Source organism: Pithys albifrons, chromosome 13 (genome assembly GCF_047495875.1).
Source record: "Pithys albifrons albifrons isolate INPA30051 chromosome 13, PitAlb_v1, whole genome shotgun sequence".
In the NCBI taxonomy this organism is placed as follows: Eukaryota; Metazoa; Chordata; class Aves; order Passeriformes; family Thamnophilidae; genus Pithys; species Pithys albifrons.
Genome location: NC_092470.1, coordinates 8498801 through 8523336, shown reverse-complemented (window position 1 = coordinate 8523336; position 24536 = coordinate 8498801). Strand labels below are relative to the sequence as shown.

At 40.6% G+C, this 24536-nt stretch overlaps 1 protein-coding gene across 1 annotated transcript in view; it reads right to left on the bottom strand.

Annotated features, from left to right (window-relative positions):
- PRTG (protogenin) overlaps nt 1–24536 on the bottom strand; it is a 77427-nt gene that overhangs the window by 43628 nt on the left and 9263 nt on the right. Inside the window, exons 3-6 of the mRNA XM_071568838.1 lie at nt 3020–3164; nt 1903–2036; nt 1464–1601; nt 169–327 (exon numbers count right to left, since the gene is read on the bottom strand). Coding sequence (XP_071424939.1) covers nt 169–327; nt 1464–1601; nt 1903–2036; nt 3020–3164 — 576 coding nt within the window. The remainder of the gene's footprint in view (nt 1–168; nt 328–1463; nt 1602–1902; nt 2037–3019; nt 3165–24536) is intronic.

Below are 24536 nucleotides of genomic sequence, written 5' to 3'. Positions count from 1 at the left end.
GTCAACAGCCAGAAGAAAGCAGCCAGTTCTGTGATCTGTTTAATCTCTACAGTCACCCTACAGTTCTCAGTGCAGATGTTGGAGATAAAAAGTCAGCCTAGTAAACCACAGAGCTCAGAAAGACAGACACAAGATGTTAAAAGACACTGGAAATCGAGGCAGGCTTACCCAGCACCGTGAGCGTTGCCATTGCCACAGTGAAGTTCCGCGTGCCAGGAATGGTGGCCCGGCAGGCGTACACGCCCGCGTGCTGCACCTTCACATCCGAGATCATCAGGTTCCCGTTGCCAAGGACACGGGTATTGAACACATCAATGGACTTATGGTCTGTTGGGGAGAGGAGCAGGAGTGGGTCACAGGGATGTTCAATGTACCTAAATAATGTCACTGAATGGGGTTGTCCAGGCAGTAATGACATAGATTAGAGTTTAAAAGTCAAAAGACGCAATGGAATCACAGAGGAGCTTTCAGAGGCTTCCATTTTGCATTTACTTTGCTGTTCACTCTAGTCATTGACCATTCAGATGGTCAGAACTCACCACTTCGTAAGTGGTTTATATCTGAAATTCAGCATCACAAAAACTAATGCCGTTTTCCCAGTTAGCCTCTCCAGTTGCCTTGCACTATGATTCGGTTCATCACCACCAACATCCACATCATCTTTACAAGCAGTGATCATCTGTCTCTGAATTATGCTGTGGATTGTTTGATTACAATATATTTTCTTCTATTTTCACAGCAAATAGCAAAATGCTGTAAACTTTTTTCTTACTTGTTTGTCTGTAAGAGCCACTGAATCAAACAGGAAGGATATGTTTACTTCTCACACTTTCAGAAATAAAAACGTAGGAAAACTTCTCATTATTTGTTTCTACACATACAGTCCTGACTGTACATTTAGGTACATGTCAGAATAAAAACACAGGTAGTATTCATGAGGAAAATTTGATGTACTGCTGAATGTTATTATTCTTGCTGCATTCCCTCTTCTTCACTTCCAGGCAGACTATTCCAGGTTTGTCTATACCTATTCCTAGTCCAAATGGCCCATTAATCCAAGGTTCAAATCACATTCACATAGTGCTTCTAAAAAGAAGAGTGGGAGAAACATTTACAGGACTATTTCACACCACCCCAACCTGCCCTAACACACCACGGATTCTGCTCCAGTCACAGACCCCTGGAGGTCACCACCCTCCCTGTCCCTGAGCCCATGCTGGCTGGGACAGTGAGGGACTGGCTGCAGAAATAGCGAGCCCAAAACCTAAGAAAACCTCAGGGCTTCTTAAAAGCAGTGTGGAAACATGGGACTCCAAGTGTTTCACTTATCCTACCCTAACCTACTAAGGGGTCACCTACTACATGAAACCTCAGAATAGTAACCTAATTGCACAAATCCTTTCTTTCCAGTTTCACTTCCTCTGCACAGGCTGACGGTCACATGCTGTAATTTTAAGACCTACCTAACCGGCTCCATGAGATGATTGGCTTTGGATTCCCCGTGGCTACACACTCCAGTATGACAGTTTGATGAAGAGATGCTGTAATGTTTTGAGGACCAGCTATTATGGATGGCTTGTGAAAAGGCTTCAAGTCTGAGGCTTTGCAGGGGGAAAAACATTAAAAAAAAAAGTGAGCACAATTAAACAAAAATTCAATTAAACATGAAATAAAACATACATTTTCTTAAGGATGCTGAAAGTTAAATTTAAACTAAAGCCTTATTTCAGTAATCTTGGAAACTTACACTGGACAGTATTTTAGCCACAAGATAGAAGCAGGAAAAACTATTCTTTGGACAAGTGGTTCAGAGAACAGTTACAGCCCTTTAATGCAGCCAAGTGGTTTCGCTACAAAGTGAAAAATAACGATGCCACAGAAAACGCCTCCCGTGGCGAGTACCTGGGAGAACACTCAGCACCGCCTCGGCGCTTTTACGTCTATTGGCTGTTGTTGTGGCAACACATCGGTAATTCCCAGCATCCCTCTGCTCAACACCATAGATCTGAAGAACTCCTGTAGGCAGAGCCGTTATCCTGTCACGGAAACCAAAACCAGAAATGCAGATCAATGCTCAGACAGTGAACACCATTATGGAATTAACTACTTGATTTACAAACAGCCATTGCTACTGACCTGGGAACAGCAGGCTGGAGACTCGAAAGCATTCCCAATAAATGACTCACGTCCCTGCATTTCTGAACTCAGGCAAAATCTCCCCAGGACCATGACCAGAGCAGAGGGATTTACTTTCAGCAAGAAGATCTTTCTCACCCTCAGAAGCAACCATCCCAACCTTCTTCAGCCAGCTATGACATCTCTACTATTCAGGTTGGCTGATTTCTTACAGCAGGTTTTGATATATAGCCATAACTAGTATATAGTTCCCAGAAACCCACCTATGGTTTCAGGTTTTAGTTTCTCTTTTTACCTTCCTTTGCATGGTAGGTATCTGAGACATGTGCAGCCAAAATAGATGGGGGTTGCTCCAACGAATACAAACTGGACAGGGAGAGCATCTAGCAGGGAGCAGGCTGTATGCCTCAAGTGAATCAGCTCAAGAGAGGGTCCCCAGCAGAGAATTTCCCTAGCATCAACTATATTAACTCCATTTTCTGCACATATAATTCTTTATTGACTCTCTAAAGAAAAATAGGCTGCTCATCAATTCTTCAGTGAAAGCAATCCTGCTGGTTCAAACCAGCCCCACAGTCAAAGTTCACCTATTCTGTTCCCCACCACAATTTCCATTCCTGAGGATGCAAATTTCATACAAAATTCACCAAGGAGAATTCAAAAGTCAATGATTGCTGTGTAAACAACAGCAGGTGTCTCTGGTCTGCACTATCTAAAATTAATTAGCAACATAAATATTACCAGCTATTTTAATAGTTGACACACTATATACATGGAACCCTTCTTATGGAAGGGCAATGTAAGTATTTAGATTTTCTTCTCGCAGTAGGATCAAAATGATAGCAAAAATACATGACATTCTAAAACGCATGACTCTCCATACCTGTCCATGACTAAAGGTAAAGTTGTTCGATTCACTTCCCATGTCACAGTGGCAGGAGGGTTTGCTGTTATTTTACAGGCAAATCGAGCTACTCCACCTTCTTGAACCTCAGTTGAAAGTGGCTGGACTTCAAATGCAGAAATGGCTAAAAATAAGAGAACATCAAATTTAATGCACTACAGTGGGAAAAAAATTCCTGGTCAAATCAAACTCCAGTTCACAGATCAACTTGCAAAAATACCCAGAAATACTTTGATAGTCCTTTTGTTACTCTATGCAAAAAATGATGGACCTAACTACCTTGTCAACTTTACTCAATAGCTATCATTGGTTGAAGGTTTCCCTTAAAATAACTTTTCTTTAACTTAATTCAGTAAAAAAATGCTTCAATGAAAATAAATAAGACACACTCAAATAGAACTTAGCATACAAATTGACTGTCATGCAGCTGGAAACCATATCAATTATTAAACTAACAAAGTTCAAGTCATTTCAACTAGCTTGGGACTGGCCCTGCAATGATTGAAAAAAGAAAATTGACTGCAACTTAAAATTTCTGAAAGAACATTTGGTTCTTGACAGTCATGTTGCAGTCCTTTAACAACACTCACATTAGGAAAAGCATCTGCAGAGTTGTACAAGTTCATGTGTGGTAAGAAAAAGAAATCAAAATCAAAAAAAGATCTCAAATTAAGTTTAATCATGTAAGAACATTTGTATGTCAACAGCCCAGCACTCACCAAGCAGATGCCTGATGAATCAGTGTAATTCTGAGCATTTACAACTTGGGGAGTTCACAAAACTGAGCCAACTGAAGTGGCAGATCAATAAATAACCTCCAGACAACACACAGCTAGGACAGTGATCAGTAGTTGGATTTCTTTGCTCAGAAAATAAAAGCCAAAGGGAAAGGAATACAAACCCCTCTCATTAATTGCTTATTTACTGCTACTTCCAACATAGCTAATGGCAAGAACAATTCTTCAGAAGCAACACCTGGATAACTCAAAGCAAATAGTTTCACACACATTTCTACAGCGGGAACAATCTCTGTACACTCAATGGTACTTATTTGCTTTTTTTAAAAAAATCAGATTTCAAATAAATTTCCACTCATGTATAAATTATAGACAGATGATTTCAATACATAAACCAGCAGTAGTAAGTCAACTATCTCTTAATATTCAAGTTTTGTGTTTAAATAATTTCTCTACTTTTCATCCTGTTTAACATGTTCTCAATAATGCCCTTCTGCACAGAGTTCAGACAGTACTGTTGCACACCAGGCATTTGAATGATTGCTCCTCTCTGCCATTTTAATGCAACTGCACAGCATGGATAGATCAGTACTGGAGTGTGAAAGAAATGCAAATTCACCTGATTGCTTTCCCCTCCACACACAGATTAACTCCTAACCCAGGCCTAACTATACAACTTAAAGACTACTATTACCAGTATGCCTATTTTGCTTCCCAGGTCTGAATAAATCCACTTTTTTTGCGCTGCATTCCTGTAGCTGCACCAGCACTGCAGGAGTGAGTGTTCCAATCACAGCAGCAGAGTGGAAGTGTAGCAGCTCTGTGAGCAGACCTCCCAAAGACTGTGATTAACAAGCCCACACAACCACCTTGTACAGCAAAACCACCTGAAAGCAGCTGGAGCCCCATGATGCCAACACTGTGACCATTGGAAACTCGGTGTGGCAGCTCAAGCACAGCCAGGACTATGCTCCTGGTACCCGTTCTTATGACCAAACCTGTGCTTTTGGCAGCAGGTCTCCATAGACCCAGACACCCTTGAGTCTTGTTCCCTATCCACCTTCACATCCCAGACAGGAGTGGTCTCTCTCACCTGCAGAACTTAACCCAGTTCCCCATGTTCCACTGTTTGTTCTTCCGCTTTTGGGCAGTACCAGATTCAAGAGCAAACACACAAAACCCCCCAAAACGAAGCATAAAGATGTTGCAACACAAGTCTTACATTTAAAGTCTGTCGGAGGAGACACAAAATCACTTTTCTCCTTAGGCAGATGTTCTTTTGATTGCAAAGGAATTATCAGAAGTAAAAAAAGAGACTTAATAGGTCTTCGCCTACCTACAAGGGCTCAGCTTCACAGAACAGACTCAGTACAAGTGAAATAACATGCAAATCCATGTGGGTTGTTCCCATAACTCTAAACCTTCTAGATTCATTTTGTGATGAATTTGTTGCAATCCAACTCTTCTGTAGTCTTCCAGGACAGGAGAGAGAGGGGGAAAAAGACGAAGGAGGAACAAAAATGCAACCAGGCTTGTCTGTCTCACACCCTTCCATCATTCTCTGTTTTAACTGCTCCCTACACAGACAACGTGTGTTCATCCGGAGTCAGAACAGTATTTCTCAAGGGCTGTTATTAACAGATTTTCTAATAGAAAATACAGTGCTTTGCATTCTTCCTTTATTAAACTGAAAGTATGATGTAGAAAAGTAGACAAGTCTGCTCACATTTCAAAATAAAGTCTCTAGGAGTGTAATAAAGGCATGGATTGTAAGAACAACCCAAATGAATGCAATGTGAGTTTCAGAGCCATCCTGTAGCACAGCTGCACCCACAGCCAGTGGCCCAGAAAAGGATCATTTAACAAGGCAGAAAGGTAATCATGCAGACTTACTGAAGCAAAGCTCTTACACACCTTGAGAAGTTACATCTCTGCTGGAACTAAAAACCACATCCAGAATTTTCTTATATCAGTACGATTATTTAAAGGGGCAGAGTAAGACAACAGAAACACAATATTTGGTTTTCATTTATGTATAGAAAAAGAATGATTTATCTCCATGCATCTGGTACATTACAGCTGAAGATTAAAGAGAGAAGGGATACTCAGGAATCACAAAGGAAACTGCAGGCAATTAGTATTTCACAGAACACAAAGTGTCATCATGATAGGAAGCAAGAACAGGTTCAGCTACACTATTTAGAAAGCCCAGTGCAAGTTGCTAATTGAAGCTGGTATATAAAGAACATTTTTCCAGCTCAGCAGGATGATGTATCTCCTCTGAAAATTCACCTTTAGAGATAGCAAAAGTCAGAACTATCTTCAGAAAAACTTATTAATGTCACTAAAGGCAGTTTTAGAAACAAAAAACCCCATTTATCTCTCATCTAAATTTATACATTGTTTATCAGTTCAATACTTGCTTCTTGTGTATCTTGTTTCTTTATGCAAAACTCTGGTTTCTTCTTAATTCTGACTTTATTTGTTCCAGTAAAATCCGTTTTTACAAGAGTTTAGCTGTCTCGTGAAACCTGACCTCTTTGTAACAGGCTTGTTTTCATGGCAAGTGCCGATTCCAGCTCAGAACCCCAAGAACAAGTCATTAAAGCAGTGCTGTTAAGAGGCCAGAGCTCTATAAAATGGATAAGAAACAAAGTCTCAAGAGACACACGTTGTTCCCAAAAACAAGCCTGCAAAACACAATAAACGTAAGTGCCTTTTTATTTGAGTTCCCCCGCCACCTTCTCCAGTCTATTTAATAATTTTGTTCCCAGATTTATAGCCAAAAGAAAATGATTAATGCTACTCTGAGGAGCTGATGCTCCCACTTTTTAACCTGCAACTTACCAAATGTTGCTTATAGAAGCAGAAAACTGTATTTGCTTCTATAAATCCCTGCAATTTATGTGATGGGAACACATGTTTGTATAATTACTTTTGAGTATGAGTATCTTTAAAGGACAGAACTGTGTGGTTCATGCCATCAATGTTATCTCTGCAGAGAGAAATCAGATTTCAGTTCTGGTGTGAGTTCCTTCATTTACCATTGAGGAAAACACCCACAGGTTCAAAAACCAAATGATTACTCGCTGTGACACGCTGAGTATCAGAGAAACACTGCTGAGCTCTCCTGCACTGTATTGGGATTGAATACTACCCTACATGCATGCAAATACTTGCATGTACCTAAACAGGTTTACACAGATTTAATTATTAAGGTACAAAAAAGTACATCACAGCAGTTCCATCACAGCTGACACCAGCCCAAGACTGGACTAAACTGTCAAAGAAAGAAAAGATGGAAGATAAACCCCCTGAACTGCAACATTAGCACAGTTTTCAACTACCCAGAATACAGCAAATATTGAGAAACTGCAGCACATGACAGTGACCACTTAAGTGTTTCTCAAGAGGTAACGGCCACTCACAGAGGGGAACTGCTCAGGTGGAAAGAACACAAGTGCATAATGCCATTTGTAGAAGGTGTGTTAACGTTACTGAGAATTTCACAACAGCCTGAACCCTTCACATGAAACCAAGAATCTTTCCGCTTTTTTCGAACTCTGAGGTAAGGAGGTTTCACTTACAAAGAGTAAGTTCATGTTAAAGAGAAGCTCTGGCTTTTTCCAAACAAGTGGATTTCAGGGCAGCACATCACAACTTTTCTCTTCTTGATCCAGTTTTCATGACACTCTCTCTCTCTCTCTGAAATAGTGTTGAAAACTCCAAGAAATATACATGTGTATTACAATTTAGTACCAAACCACTTTGTACATACTTTCTTGTAGTTTTGTGCAATTTCTCAGTTCTTGCAGGAGTGAGTCTTAAAACAGATTATAACAGAAGTTCTGCTGTGTCTTTTGGCTATATAGACACACATTTCCAATGATTTGTTACTCAAATGGCACACTGTGGTCTGGATCCGGATTGGGAATCACCTTTATACAAGGATATTCTGACAGATCCACACACTCATCAACACTGCACACTATTCCCCTCGTTTCTGAGCAAGCATTTGGAGCTGCCATCAAGTGATCTAGTGGGGAAATCCTTCCTGAGCTTCCCAGGAGATGCTACTAAAACTGAAGTATTTCAGAGCTAAAATTCTGCTTAGTACATACATTTCAGAGGCAAATGTCACACAAATAGAGCAATATGGATAAAGATTTTCAGTGAAAAGGGATTACTGTGAAAGGGCATTCTGTGCTACCACAAGCACAGTGATTTTTTTATACTCATCCTTAAAACTTTATTCAAGTGCTGTTTGACCTAGAATTACTACTTTTAAGATGCAAGGCATAAAGAGAAATTTCAGGAGAAAACAGAACCTGACCTGTAAGGAAAGATGAAAAGAGCTGGGACCTACTGCTGCGGGAAAGGAACTGAAGGGAGAAGTGACAGTCTTACAAATATACAGAGAGGGCATTAGAGAGAATTGGGAGTGATGATTCTCATCAATCAGTAAGAACAAAAAAGCAGGAAGAGGTTTGAGCTGGAGCTCGGGAAGTTCAGGTGAGGTTGCTAAATGGAAATGTATTGGTATGGAGTAGGCAAACAAGGGAGGCATCTGCATCTCCAAAGACTTTATCTCACTCATTGTCTGCACAGACATTTTCCTCCTCTAATGGCTGTTATTTAAGGCAAACAACTGAGCCTGAGATGGAGCTGAGTTCCATCTGTAAGAGGAAGTGATATCATCCAGAACACATTTGGCCCCTTCAAGCACAAAGGAAAAGTGTCAGTTCATGAGGACTGTTATAAACGACTGTAATTCAAACAACATACTGGTAATGGCACTCCTGTAAGTTACCAGAGATTTAAGTCTTCTGATAAAGTGGAAATGTAGCCTTTTTGCTAAAGTCAGCTTATATTTTTAATTTCTCCCAGAATGGCTGGGAAAATAAGCTTAACTAAAGTACATTTTTTCTGTAACTTTGCATTCTAAAGAGATATTCTGAAATTGTACATTTTTGTGCTACTATTGCTTAAAACTTTGGTTTCATATACTTAGTTTTAATTAAGAACCATAGATAAATACAGTGCTGAAAGCCTGATACTTAAACTCAATTGGAATAAAATTAGTTGCATTGTTTTTTTTTCCAAACAAAAAAACAAAAGCATCACAAAATAAATAAATCAATCCTCAGATAGATTGTACAGGCTGCTGACTTCAGTACCAAGATGCTCAGGACTCTATGAAAATTCTGGAGAAGGTTGTATCAGGAGCTCAACTTATTACACTAGAATTTTAAAACTGTATTTCTCTTTCCCTGTATTAACTCCTAGCAGTAAATGCTATCACACATTGACATGTTAATGAGCTGTGCTAGCCCAAGAAAAGCAACTGATAGCAATAAAACAACTAAACCACCATCCTCTTCTCCCCAAAATCTAATACCAGGGAGGGGACTGTGGTGTTCATAAAATCATCCCATGCTTTCTCTCAGACGTAACTTGAGGGTCTCAAGATGTTTGTCCTTCTCACTTGCACTCTGAGAAACACCTGTAGTTCAAAAGGGAGAAGAATAATGACCAACCCTGTTCCAATTCCTCATGCTGCACAGCCTGGAGTACTTGCAGGAGGGAAGAACAGAATATTGCATGTTATCCCTACCTATCACACAAGGGAGTCTTGATTATGGGTTGAATCCCCCACCCCGGTACCCACTGATTTACTGTCCTTGAACCAACCAGGGCCCAACCACACTGTCTATCCCAGAAAGACCTTTAACTCCAACAGCCTTTCTTTCCATTTCCAGCAAGCTTTTCCAGACAATTTCACTCCCAAAGGTAGCACACATTTTAAAGGATTATTGAACCAGTCCCCCACAATTTTAAAATCCAAACACGTGTGTGTGTATCTGGTATAACAGCCACAGTCAGGGAAACCACAGCCTTTAAGCCCTCCCACTTCACTTCACTGACAGCTTGGGAAAAGCTTTGCTAGAATGGCACCTTGCACCCTCTAATCCCAAATTCAGCTAAATCCTTTTAATGCGCAACAAGGAGATTGCTGCTATTAATCCCCGGATTTTAATGAGGTACTAACACTAAACTGTTAGACATGACTTTAAAATCACTTGAATTGCCTGGAAACGTGGTCATCCCTAGCAAGGGGCATTCACTTTACCTTTCTGTTGTGTTTCCCAGCTTCATATTTTAGCTTTAATTCCTGCTTTTCCTTTGCTCTATCAAGCTGGTTTCTAAGAACTCACTTAGAGACAGAAGACAGGATACAGCCCTGAGACCACATGACAAACACACTCCTTGGCCATTGGTATGGCATGCAATTTCCTAAGATGAAAAAGAAAATCATTTTCCCGGAAACTCTTGAGGTTGCACGTGAAAAGGTGGCGGGGGAATGACACCTAATTCAGATATTGTGTAACAGAAGAGAAATAACTTAAGGAAGAGGGAAATTAAAACACGAGAGAGATGGAAGCGAACAGTGGTTACATAAAGAAAAGGACTCCTCAACCCCCAGTCTCCTGCCAGTTTAAAAGCACTTACCTCCAGCTGTAGAGTTTTTAACTACAAACACTGCTACACAGAAGGGCTTGGTTGCCACCTGAATTAGTCTTTTTACCCTAATTTTGCACTATACAGAAATATTTCAGAGCTTTTCAGATTCAGTGTTGATACTTTTCTCCAGAAATGTCTGAATATGAAGGTCAATAACAAGCACAGAACTTTTCACAAGACAAAAAGCCTGTGTAGCTACAGACCTCCTGTGGTGGCAGGATGAAAATTGTACAGAAAAATCTAAGTGCACATTTAGCCCTAAAACTATACTGCCAGTGCTTCAGAAAAAATCAGGAGGTTTTCCTCAAAAATACTTTTGAAAAATGCTTCTATAGTCACTATAGTGCCAATGAAACTTCCATAAAATAAACGTTTATGCCTTGACTTACTAAAATCGAAACTGAGGAAGAAAATTCTTCCCTTTAGCAAGAAAACAAAAGGTTTAAGTTTAAATTTATCAAAATTTTGCCATAAAAAATTCTAGTTCAAGACAAAAATGTAAACTTGAGTATGGTAACAAGTCACGTTTCCTTTAGTCTACACTGAAAAAAAAAGTAGTCACAGAAATACAAATAATGATCCCTTTTTTAATAAACTCTCTCTACACTAGTCAGCAAGAGAGAACAGAAACCCAACAGCCTGCTATGAATACTGGAAATAACAACATTCCTATCACCACACTAGTTGTGAAACAGATTGCACTGTATTTTCACAGATATTTCTTAAGTTAAACATGTTCCCAGGATAAACTCAATACACTCATTTTCTCTTCCAAACATGAAAATGAAAAAGTAAAAGAAATATTCCTCTGTGACTTTATCACTATGAAGAAATTCTTAGATTGTGATAGTATAAACAGCACAGCAGCAGTTTTGAAGATGATAGTTCAGAATTTCATTCAAAAAGGAGTCCAGACTCAGACTATTACCTTACAATTAAATAATAGGGAGGTTAAATGAGATGAAACTGCCACATTGATTTGACACCATCAATAATTGATATGGGACCCCTATTAATCTCTCTATCCCACAGATTTTTCTTAACCTTTTGCCATGTAGAATCTCCTTGCAGCATTTTAACATTCCAAAGAGGGTGGATGGGAATTACAGTTTGTACAGAACAGAATCATATTTGGCAGCTTTGGGAACTCTGCAGTGGGAAATTGCAGAGCTGCATTTTTAGGAGCCACTACCTTTGCACTACAACTTGGTTTCCTCTGGCTTTTCTACGCCTTTTTTGTATCCTAAGCCAAAGGACAGACGTAATCAAAACATGCCAACATTTTGGGAGTTCCTGGCACAGCTTATTGGCATCCATGCACTTTATATTCCCAAATCCAGAGAGTCTGAAAGCCAGAAAACCAAGGCTGTTGGTTGACATGTATTTCTTTATTTTTTCCAACTTGTTGACCAGCAGGAGTGTTAGCCTTGATTTCCAAAGGCTTCAAGTCAAGGCCTTACCTTAGAGAGAAAGAGACCCTCTCTTGAGACAATGCTGTGCCTCCTCAGGTCTCCAGGTGATGTGTGAATTATGCCAGAACTTGGGCATATATTGCTTAGTTGAGATCAGGAGGAGGAACGAAAGAAGAGAGTTGTTCTGGTTTGTTTTACTCATCTTAACAAAAAAAAAATTTCTTATATGAGTGCAAAGTCAACATTTCACTGAAAACACAAACCTAAACAATAATAATATAAAAAAAAAATCAATTAACTGAAAAGGTCCAAACATTGCAAAAGGTTAACAAGATTAGAAACCCCATTTCTAGTCTGAGAGACAAGCACAGAGAATGAGCCAGGTTTGGCTATGAAATTTGACATTCCTTGTAGAGAAAACTGGTCCTTCACACCACGTGCTCCTCGTGTTTCAGTTCACAGAACAGTTCTGGCAGTTGTAGCTGAGGAGTGAATCTTTCTGAGGCATTAGCCTGCAAAACCCTTTGAAAATCACATCCTGAGTTTTGGAGACACCAGAAAATGCTCTGCACAGAGGGGTAATTACAGAAAGCTTTCACTGATAAATACCAAGAAGATCCCAGATGAGGTAATGAGTGAGGACCTGGGCCATCTGCCCTTTCTTCTGTTCTCAGTTCATTCCTCCTGCTCTGGACAAATCTCCTCCATGGCCTGAATGCTCAGCTGAAGGCTGAGCTCCTTTGCTGAGCTGACTGCACTTTGCCTCCAACAAACTGCCAGTCAACTGCACATGGGAAATGCTGCTCTGCCAAACCTTATGATCACCTTATTGCAAAAACCTGTTCTCCTGGCCCACCACATACTTAGTTTGCCACTAAACTAAACAATGAGAGCAAAATGCAAAAATATAAGTCATGGAAAAAGGAAGAAACTGGGCTGTGTTCTAATTTTTCCTTTCCTCTCTCATATTCTTGCCAACTTGCTGGCAGATATCTAAGAAGTGCAATGTTTAGACAATGACTTCCAAACTAAGATACAGATCACCAGGAATTACTCTCCAATTGATGATAACAAGGGAGAAAATAATTCATTAGCCTCATATACAAAACCCACACTTACAAATTGCAATGCAAAATTCTTTCTTTGTTTGCATAGCAATGTCCATAATTGCCTTCCCACCCACTCAAAAAAAAAAAAAAAAGGCATTTGCCCATTCACAAACTAGCCACTACTTTCCTGGTCCTGAAGAATGCTCTAATCTAAAGGCAATGAAATGGAGAAGCAAAGAGGTCAACAGCCTGAGCACCCCTGAACAAAAGTTCCCTTGGAGATGTCAGCTGCAATCTCATTTGTTTCCTCTAACACTTTCAGGTCCCCCTCCTCTTTCTTTAAAGCTCCTAATTCAGTGGCTGACAAATGATCATTTTAAAAATCTCTGTACAGGAATAACTAAGCCTATGTCCACTGAACATCACTAAGCTCTCCACTGTTTGGGCTGGGACTAGTTCTGCAAATGCCTTTATGGCCACACACAGACACAGTTATGACCAGTTTCTCAAAGTTAGACCACTCTGAAGTTCCATAAATAGTATTTCCCTTTCTGAAAACTCAAAAGTCAATTAGACTATTCTGGACAAGGTTTTTAGGGAAATGTACTCATTTATTCTTTCTTTCCTGCAGCATATCCTTTTATTCCTTAATTCTTACAGTATCCTCAGAAAGCATGAAAGTATATTGTCTTCTCCACATACAGAATGGAAGTTATTGTGAGCAAGTTTCTGATCTAATCCAGTGCAGAAGATCAAGAGAAGAGGACTCGAATGGATGTACGTGGAAGACACTTGACAGGAAAGGAGAACAAACTGGAAAAGATAAGAAAAAAATACTCCCAAGACCACCCACCACACCCAAAACTGAGAAGAGCCTTTTCCTTGTCCTGATTTTGCCAATTCTGGTCTTGTTTTCATTAAAAATAAAACAAAACTTTCTTCCCCGCTTGCAAAAGCTCTTGAGAAGTGCAGGATCTGGGGACAGGGTGCCAAAGACAGAGTATCATTTCTGGCTGCTCCAAAGGAAAAAAAAAAAAAAGAAAAGCCAACACAGGAGGAAAAAAAATGAGGCATGTGGTTCTGGAACAGCTTCCCTTTGGTGAGGCAGTTTTGGAAATGCAACCCCTTCCTGCACATATGGACATCACTGGATGCAGCAGCAAGCTCTACCACTGGCATTTATCTGTCAGCTCAGAAGCTTTAAGCCCTGGAAATGCTTATTTTCTGAGCACAGGACACATTAAATGGCACAACAGACACTCAGCATTTAAAAATGTGGCTGGCTGTCTAAGCTTCCCTTCTTGGGTAAAAGGATGAATTTGAAATTATTATAATGAACATCACAATACATCAGGAGCCTCTCTGACAGTGATCCATCTTTTCAAGGATAAAGCAATCATTTCATCTTGGGATATACAGTACTTTATGAAAGATGCTCTTTCCTTTTGCTAAATAGGCAGCATATGTTCACTGTAAATTTTGGAAAGTGTTAACCTTAGCAATAGAAAGAGTTCATAATTAGCATGTCTGCTGTATGTTGAGAAAAAAAACCCTCAAAACAGTTAAAGAAATTTGGCTCCTCAGAAGTGGATAATCACCCATTAAAAAGTTCTCTTAAATGAAGAAACATGTGCAGGAACAGAAAACACAATTTGACAAGGTGACTATCAGGCTGTACTGTTCCCTCCTCACTTCTTCAAACGGCTGGAACACAGAGCTTGTTATCCATGGCATATTCACATAACTGTGACAATAAACTGGATCCTGGGCAGCAGAAAATAACAGGAGGATGCTCACTGACAAACTCCCAGCCTTATTTTACAGCTTGTTCTCCTGCCCATCAGGTGCTCTTAGAGCCACACTGAGATGAGGATCCAGAATTGCAATGCAAGGGCATGCATCAGAATTCCAGTCTGTGAAGGAAGATAGCACAGGATAATACACCCAGGCCTTTCGATTTTACTTTGGTCGAGGCAGCTGATGGTACTGCAACAATGCCACTTTCTGCCTGTTGCAACTCCAGGCACACTGTTCACGTGGCCACACAGAGTGCCTTGCTACACCTCCAGCATTTAATAAGGGCGAGACCCACACCACTCCCACCACTCCCAATGAAATCAGACATACATAGCACCTCAGGAGTTATCACTAGCGCTGTTTTAAAGGAACTAAAAGATTGAGGCTTAGCAAATATCTGGTTCTATTTATTCAACAGTTTATTGATGGTGTAACTGCCATACCCTACTGAACCATGTAAACAAGCATGAGAGATTTGATCTTTTCACTTCCGAAGGCATCCCAGCTGGGGTTTTCCCTTCTCAGCCTATCTATCATCCAGGCAACAGTGTGTGGCCACAGAAGGCACAATAAATGCTAATGCACTTATCAAGGAATTCCCCTCTGCTCTTCTGCAGACAAGAAGCGTAGGAAATAGGAGAGAAAAGGCACACAGTAAGCCACATTAACCAGCTTCAAAGCTGTTCTACTTGTGTGGCTGCCTGCATTCAGGAGAAAGAACACTCTACTTTCTGCCTTGCAAGGACTGCCTTCCTCCAGCGGTTTGCCAATGATTGCCTCCTACTATCTGTGCTTAATCCCACAGATGCCTTTCTTTGGAGTTGCTGCCATTCTGTGAGGAATTAGTTCTGCTTAATAGCCCAAATGTTGCATGGGGAACATCCAGCAGTTTTGCACTTTACAACATGAAGACAAGGATCAGAACACAGGGAGGATTTTGCAACAAAAGACATGTCCCTTCACAAGTATCCTAATCTGGCATTAAAAAAAAAAGTAAGGAAAAAAAAGAAAAACAGCCACACCGAAAAAACACACATGCAAAGAAAGAAATAGATAATTAAATATTTAAAAATTGACTACTGTGATTCTAAAGTTCCTCAAAGAACAACAGAAGTGCAGCAACACTCAGTGCAACAGGGGAAGGAAAATTTCAGCCCTGTGCAACAAGAGTTTGCAGCACTGTAAGCATAAATCTGTCCCATTCTGACCAATGAATTTCACTGCAGATGCCAGCAGAAGGGTAAAACCTCTATTTATCAGTCATGTACCTCTAAAAATAAATAAATGTTATTCATGGCTAAAATAAAACTAGACCCTAAGCAGAATGCAGAGCCCACTCTTCACCTCAGCCTGGCCAGCTCATCAATCAGAGGCAGCAGCACAGAGGACATCCCGGGACAGCAGGGGGGCCCCACACATTCCTGGGCCTCGAAGCCCGCCCTCAGCTCCCCTCACATCTGGGGAGGCAGAGCAAGAGGCTGCACTTCATACAGTGGCCAACTGACACCACCCACATCTGAGCGAGTGTGAGCTGATCCCGTGGTGCTGGGCAGTCCTCACACCGTCAGAAATGCTGTCCCCGAGAGACAGGAGCACTCTCCATCTTCTGCTTACAGGATTTCAGAATCAGCATCCCAGGATGAAAGACAATTTCACTGCAAAACGCTGGGGAGAGGTGCTGGGAATTCAAGCCCTTCAGCCCCCTCTCCAAATGTCAACATTTCAGCATTCCCATGGGGAAAGAAAGCAGAAATGCCTCCACTCTCAAGGGCCAAATGCCTGCAGCTCATTTCCCTGTCACCAAATGCCCCACTACTGCATTACACAGCCCACAGAGCCTGCCCCAAGGACAGTCTTTCTACAGAGAGGAGGAACTGACAGCTGAACTCTTGACTGCCCTGAAGTTTGAGAGCAGCAGGGAGAAAATCAGAAGCAAACTTCAGGCAAAATAAAACAAGGAACAAAAGGCATTATCAGTAATATCTATTTACTGAAGCTACTTAAATCCTCTAATTAGATGTTTATCTGAAAAACTCAGGAGGTAGGGGAGGGGGGAAGAGTTTACAACTCTTCCAGTTTTCCCCTAAAACAAATCAGAAGTGCGACTTCCAGGTAAAAATTGAATTGCCTTCAATGTGTTCAGAGGAAGTCACCTGGCTATGGCTGTTGACTGCCTGGGTGGGAGGCAATTGTTGAATTGTTGGATTTTCAGTTAGCCCAGTCACAGTCACCAAAGAGCCATGTTCTCCTATGGAGGTAACACCTCTAGTTATCAGCTTACTTGTATTTTGTAATACACAATGACAACCCATTTTTCCTTTCCATGATTTTTAAAACCTCATTATTTATCTCCAACCCAAGGCCATGAATCAAAGCCACCAGGGAGGCCCTGAGGGAAGTGTTCTCTGGAGCACAGAGAAGCCACTGCCCCACCTCAGACATCCTGCTCCCGCCTGGAACCAGCGAGCTCTGAGAAAGGAGACTGAGCCCCAAGAAATGCAGCTGAAGGCATGAAAAGAATATCACCAGATCTCCCTGAAAGAGGCTGTCTATTCAACAGGTGTTTTCCTTATCCCAGATTTCTGACACATATGTAGAGGTGTATAACAGAGAAGCAAGGTCATATTATCTCAGACTTCCTTTCTCTCTTGTGCTCTTAAGATAATTAAGCCATTTATTTATCCTGACAAACATAAAATTCTCTCTTTTCCCTCAAAAAAGAGAGAGAGAAAAGAATAAAACAGGTCAAGACTCACAGTATTTTCTTCTAAATTATGCACTTGAACTTCCATCAGCACAAGGATAACACCTTGGCCTGAAGCCAATCAGAAATCCCTCATAATGTGTCCAATAAGCCAAATCAAAACAATACATAGCTTATGAGAGTGGAGTAAAGAAACTTGAAGGTCGTATTTCATCTGCTGCAGCTCATCATGTTCATTCAGATGGAGGCAGAAGGTTAACTGGCAGGATCTGCTCTTTAATGCCTGTTATTTCCAGTGGAAGGAGCTAAGCAACAACATACTTTTCTCAATACTCCATGAAGAGGACCAGCAAGAAAATCCTAATGCTAAGGAAACAGAACCCAGCTGGAGGGCAGATGGACAGAGGAGCCTGGCAACACAATGAAGCTGAAACACACCTCCCTTGTACAACTCAAAAGTTGGGGTTTGGATGCAATAATTATAAAATTGAAAATGTGATTCAACTTTCATAAAGCATGGAAAAACCTTCCTCAATTGCTTGGGGGGTTTTTTAAAGGGGATTCTAAAACAGCAGACAAAAACAGACAGACAGCTCTCCTGAGCATTTAGAAAATTTTGGGTTTGTACAACAAACTATTGCTCATCTGGTAAAAACCAGGACTAGAGAGAAAATACTGGCTTCCACCCTCAGCTTTACAGTCGCCTGAGTTGTCTGGAGGAAAGTAGTTTATTAGATTGCTCCTGTAAAATTTATTCTCTTCTCAGTTTGCTCTTCATCTAAAGCAGAGATAACACACTAATCTTTTACTCACTCACTTTTCTGGATTGCTTAAAACCATATATGAGAGTTAGCAGGTCCATTAGTATTCATATTAGATACACATTAAAAGTGAGATTAATAGAAATTAATATATTTAACTCTGCCATATCATATAATCACAAAAATCTATGGATTTGTTGGCAGAAAACTAGTGGGGTGGACAAATCACAGAAAGGAGGGGGGCAAACAACAAAAAACCAAACTAAACCAAACAACCCTTTTGCACTGATGGAATTGAAATTATCTGTCCCTCTACATCAGCACCACACTGCCCTGATAAACTAAATCTGTCTTTGATTGAAGGCCGAATTAAAACAGAGCAATGCAGGAACTCTCTGACCCAAAAGTAATCCACTCAATCATATAATACATCCCCTTCCTTTTAGTAAAATGAATAGCCCTCCACAGAACCTTTTTCTTCCTTGACAAGCCCTTGACAGAAGAATGTGAATCCGGACAGTGAAATGAATCAATCACCAGCTGCTAGTCCAGGGCCAAGATGGTGAGCCGAGGCCCTGCCAGAGTTCACTGACCACTGGGCAAGGCAGGACAAAGGCTCAGCCTCTGTGAATACTCTGCTCCTGGGATCCAAAGGTCACTGGGCTGCCTTGGAAACGGCCCCCTTTGGTTATTTAAAGTTCTCAGGCTATTCTGCCACAGATATTATTGTTTCAGGTGGTCACCATCTTTCCTCACCACAAGTTTGTGAAAGGCCCTGCAAACATTATTTGAACAAACTGAAGACAAAGGTGAACACGGCAGCAACTAAATAGCAACGAAAGGAGCAATTAAAATAAACACAAATAATGCTTTTTGTTTTCTCCTAATTCCAGCTTCCAAATGTGCCTGTGAAAAAACCCCTCAGAGAAAAAAGGTCCCAGTACCTAAAGGTCCAGGTTCCCAAGAGGATCCAGGTGCAAACATCGCACTGAAGGCACAATGTCTTGAATACTTCACTGCCTTTGATATTCTTTACATAAACATGCCAGGAAAAAGAAAAGAAAAAAAAGAAAAAAGGATTGGGGCTTTTCTCTAGACAGTCATGACTGTGGGGCTGTATTTCCAAAAAGCTGCCCTATGGCCCAATGCAAGACCTGTAGCCCAACAAGTAGGGGGTACTCTAGGCTATGTGCTGGAGTGAATACATGAGAGAACAGGCAGACCAGATGAAGGAGGAGGTGCAACCCACAGCAGCTGACACCTCCACAGGACTGGAGCCCACAGTCCTGCCTGTCACCTCAAAAAAGCTTCTCCTGTACACCAGCAGTAAACCAAACTTCATCTCTGTCAGGTCACAGAGGGAGTAAAGTTTGCACTGGCAAACACCAGAGTGTACAGATGACCACACACACACACACACACATATATATATATTACCTGAGGACTTTTATTATCAAGTTAAAGCTATTGCTAAATACATGCTTAGGCCCCAGCCCATGTTTTGGTTGAATCAAAAAGTTCTGATAAACTTACTTGCTTTGGAAGTTGATACAGAGGTCTCTGTTACAAGTCTTTTTTTGTGACACGTTGCCCATATAAAACTCTGATACTTTCAAGCATCTTATTTCAGTGGTTTTGCATTACATACATCATTAGACAAATGAAGCTAATCCCTAAACTTCCCCACTAACAGAGCATTCAGTATACATGTCTCTTCCATATGTATACACACACACACAAAATGAACATTTCCAAACCCAAATACTCAGAAGTTGGGCAACTGAAGAAATTAAGCTGTTTATGTAACTGATTTGCTCTGTTTATATACATGCTTTAGGAAACAATACAACTGCACAATCACAGTTCCCCCACTATTCACAGCACCAAATGAATGGTGCTCACATAATGAGCATCTATTCAATATTTTCTCTTCTCTGTTCAGTGTGTGGCCTCATTCCTAGTTTATTACACTCTGTTAAGCACTGCCTTGAAAACAGTTACCAGCTTCCCTATGGCCTTTTCTGTAGGGCTCTGCACTACAGTTCTTCACAACACCTGGAGATTACATTCTATTTTAATGTTACTGTTGGGTATGGATAAACAGTTGGACGGTGGACTGGAATATTCTCTAAATTTAGGTGTCCAGGATATGACACTGACCCTTCACAACACTCCAAGTGTTGCAATCATGAATGGCTCCCCCAGCTTGGTGCAGCTCCAGTTGATCAAACCTCAGACCTTCACATCAAACATCGAGACCATAAGAACCACATAATCACAGACTTCCCATGAGAAGCAGGGACAGGTGGACCTGTGTCACATATTGCAGAAGCTTTGGCTGAAGTGGCAATGCATTTTTAATACTCCAAAGCTTCCCTGTCTAGGAGGTTATTCTTTGTCTTCTGAAGTTCCCAAGAGAAGTCCAGGCCTCCTGGGTTCACCTCCCATGTCCTGCAAGATCAGCTGCTCTGATGGGAACACTCTCGAGTCAGCCTTTGGCAGACCCTTGGGCTTCCCCCACTCCCATTTTGTACCCATGGCAATCTCCAAACCAAGCCAACCCCAGACCCGTCTCCACCAGATTTCCCTGAGCACCAGCCCCTTTCCACAAAAATGCTTTTCTCTTACCCTTCCTGACCTCTAGACACATGAGACCACTCACACCTCCACCTCACCCTCTTCCCCTCCCAAACTTCCTCTCCAGGTAATTAGAGCATTGTTTCCAGCTTTCCATGCCAGCTGGTTTCTCCAGGCAGTGTTAGATCACACTTCAGCTCCTCATTAATGCAGAACAGGGGGGAAAAAAAGCAAGTCTACATCTGTCTAGGACTGCTTAGAGGGAAAGCCCAGCTCGGTGTTCACAAGCACAAACAGCACCTTCTGTGGCTCCAGCAAGTCAAGCTGAGTGAGGCAGTGCTGAACACGTGCCAAAAAGAAAGGCTGAGATTTTTCCTCAGAACTTACAGGACAACCAATTACAGTCATAGCAACAACAAAAGCTACACAAAGACCACTTCCCAACAAATCCCATGTCTCTGCTCCCTAAGCAGATATTGCCATGATGTCCTAGTGAAAAACAAAAACACGGAGAAAACAGTTTCATCTTAGATTTGTTCTGGGGAATAAATTATTTTGGGATAAACAGTTCTGACGAAGAATACTGTATTAAAAGAATTTAAAAGCAAAGAGATGGATACTGCCATGACAAATTGTATCCAAAAGGCTAACATGTCAGAAACTTAGCAACTACAGTTCTGCAATATAAATATTTGGCAAATTTAAGAGGAGAGTGCCACCAGCCCCCTTCAAATAAGATCATCATTTGCACACATACACACGAAGAGCAGAAGAAAAGTCTACCACTGGTTTGTTTGGGGTTTTTTTGCAAGAATCATGATTGAAAGCATCAACAGGCTTCATCTCTACTGTGCAAAAATAAAGTATGGCAGCCAATTCTCTTTCTTGGGGCAGATGATAGAAAGACTGCTTATATCTTTTCAGAAAATCATAAGGTGTTTTCCCCATTGATACAACTCTGGGCTCTGCTACTCCTTCTGGAACAGCCTCGCTGAGTGGACAACAGCCAGGCCATGCTAATGATTCAACCCTATTTCACCTGACTTACCACAAGCATTTTGAATACTTTAAATCAAAGTAACACCTCAGTAAGGTTACCCTCATACCACTATTTCTTCAGATGGTCAGAGCTAATCCACCAGTTACAGCTGCTAAAAAGAGAAGACAAGCTCTTCCCAGACATTCCAGAATCCCCACTACTCCTTCCTACTCACCTCCAGCAAACCAGTGCACTTACTAAACTTTTTTATGTCTAACTGCAGTTTCTTTTTAACAGCTTCATGTTAATGTCATCAGTGGACTTTCATATCTAGTACACAACAAAAATCCCACAGACTACTCACTGCTAATGAAGGGCATTAAAGAAAATACCAACATTATAAACATTCATCTAAACACAGACCACAGATTCTGAATGTGCTTCACTCTCTCAGTAGGATTTACTGGCAGTATCACCTCTGGTGCACAAAGTGTACATGGCTCTAAAAGGAAAGAAATACTGTTTCTAAACTGAAGTGTAATAAAATTCTTCATGAAAAATGTTTATTCTGTTCTTAAAACTGACTATTTTCAATAAAGTCTCTGACCATAAAGGAGCTTAATATACTACCATGTGCTCCATAGTGATGCAGATTGGGTATGTTGCCTTCCATGCAGAGAGTTTCCTACAGCTATTATTTTACGGTAGATAACACAGGAGTTCCTTTAGTGTGTATAGTTTTTATTAATTTTGTTTATTTATCTTAAATAAATCTCTGCAAAACCAGTAACTATATTGAAGGGGGAAGGGGGGATAAAGCCCTGTTTAGATTTCAGGGATTCACCATCTGAAAGCTTTTATTCTTCCACAGTGAAGGAAAGTTATGACCTTTGACACATGGCCATGGTGCCAAAGAAACTGCTCATAAATGTGTGTCAGTAAAGAAGCAGAAATCAATAAATTCATTTAATCCATCCAACTATTATGTAGTGAGACACAATATATTTTAAAGAGCCAACTGCTCTACTCTTTCTCTCAAAAGACAAAAGTTTTATGTAATATATTTTTGGATATTCAATTTTTTGAATGTTTTACAATGTAAACATTATCTTAGGCCCATTAATAAATATTTTAATCAAGTTATGGCACAATTCATGAATCCCATTGATTTCTGTTAGAAAGAACCCTGGATTCAGGTGGCACAGCAGCAACACTCGCAGGTGGGCAGATACCCTGTTAACAACCTCTGCCATTATTAGAGCTGGATATCCACAGGAATCAAACACTGGCAGGTGTTAAAAGTACATATTTTTTTCCATACTGGGAAAAGAACACACTGCCCAAGAGCTGAAAGAATGGAATATTGTTCATCATTCCAAACACAGTAATTTTGAAAGACCAAACAAAGCACTGCCCTACAATGTGTATTATAAAGGCTTTCAGCAATGAACGTGGTCACCACCACATACTCTGAGAATCTACAGTAAGCAACATCAGGTAAGGATTATGACCATTCAAAGCAGTACCAACTGCCATGTGCTGGCAATGTCACAAAACTCCCATCAATGCTACCAAGAATTTCAGTTCATTCCTTGTACACTGTGGGATAGAACTGAGCTGCCCTCCTGGCACAGACTGGCTCAACTAATAGAGCAGCATCCACTTTCAGCCGCTATTGAAGATCAATGACAAACCTGCTTGCAAACTGTGGGCCACAGGGCTGTTTGCATAAATAAGCATTACAAGCAAGAGGAAAAAAAGAGCTGCTCATATGCTGCCTTGTGCTGTTGAGGGGAGGTGGGGGAAGGAAGTTTCCCCCTTGTAATTTGGGACAGGCTCTGTACAAAGTTTCTCTCTCCTCAGGCAAAATGACAGAGTCGTGCCAGAACTCCCAGGGAATATTTCCAGTTAACATCAATTTACCGGATGTCACAGACAAGTTTAATGAACAAAATGATAAATGTCTGTCAATGGCTTCATAAAGTCAACGAATTCTCCTTACAAAGAACATACATAATGCACAGCTCTGCCTGAGGCACATGCTGGAGTTATTAGAGGTTTACTAGAGATCTTGATGTGGACAGTGAAATGGCAATTTAATAATTTACACTAGTTAATTTGCTGATAAGTCACCTAAACAATTTATTAATATATTGAAGATTGTACAAGAAGGAGTGACCATTTAAAATTCTTCTGCATGTTCAAAGACTTTGAGATTAATTTTAAAGTTTCTTTGAAAAGATAATGGCTTATTTGATAACTTGCAGTTGTAACAGGTTGTAAACCAAAAACCAACACTATGTAACAGTGAGCTGTTTTTACTGTACATTATTGTAATGGCTATCAAAACAACTTTCTCTTCATCACAATTATTATCTGATTTTAAGTGACAGACAGACCACCTGAGACAAGATTTGTACTCCGATCGAATCATTTTTACCTCATCTAAATTTGGGGTCAAAACTGACCTCAAAGTATCTTATGACACTTCCCTCCTCTGCCACAGCTGTGAAAATAAACTCCACTGGAAACAGCACCTCCTTCCAGTCAGCAGGCAGGAATCAGAAAGGAGGGGTCACCAGAAGCAGCTTTGCAGATCCAAAGCAATGATACAGCACATACGTGACAATGTGGAAGAGAAGAGGAAAAAACAAAAACTAACTAAATGCACCAAACCAGCCTGCACCTGATGTGAGAAAGAATAAAGAGTGGGAACATTGGAGAGGACACAAATGATGAGAGAATTCTGAATGTTAGAACAGAACAGCAAATACATGAAAAATCTTTTCTATTTGCTATGTTTTCCTCGCCATTTTAAGGTGTACAGAACATTAATTACTCTCAGTACAGCTTAAAAGAACTGACAAACTCATTTCTAAAACACGCTGATAGATGACTTTTGCAATTTCAGAGGAAGAAGAGATGATGGAACACTGGGAGAAGCTCATGTTGCAAAGG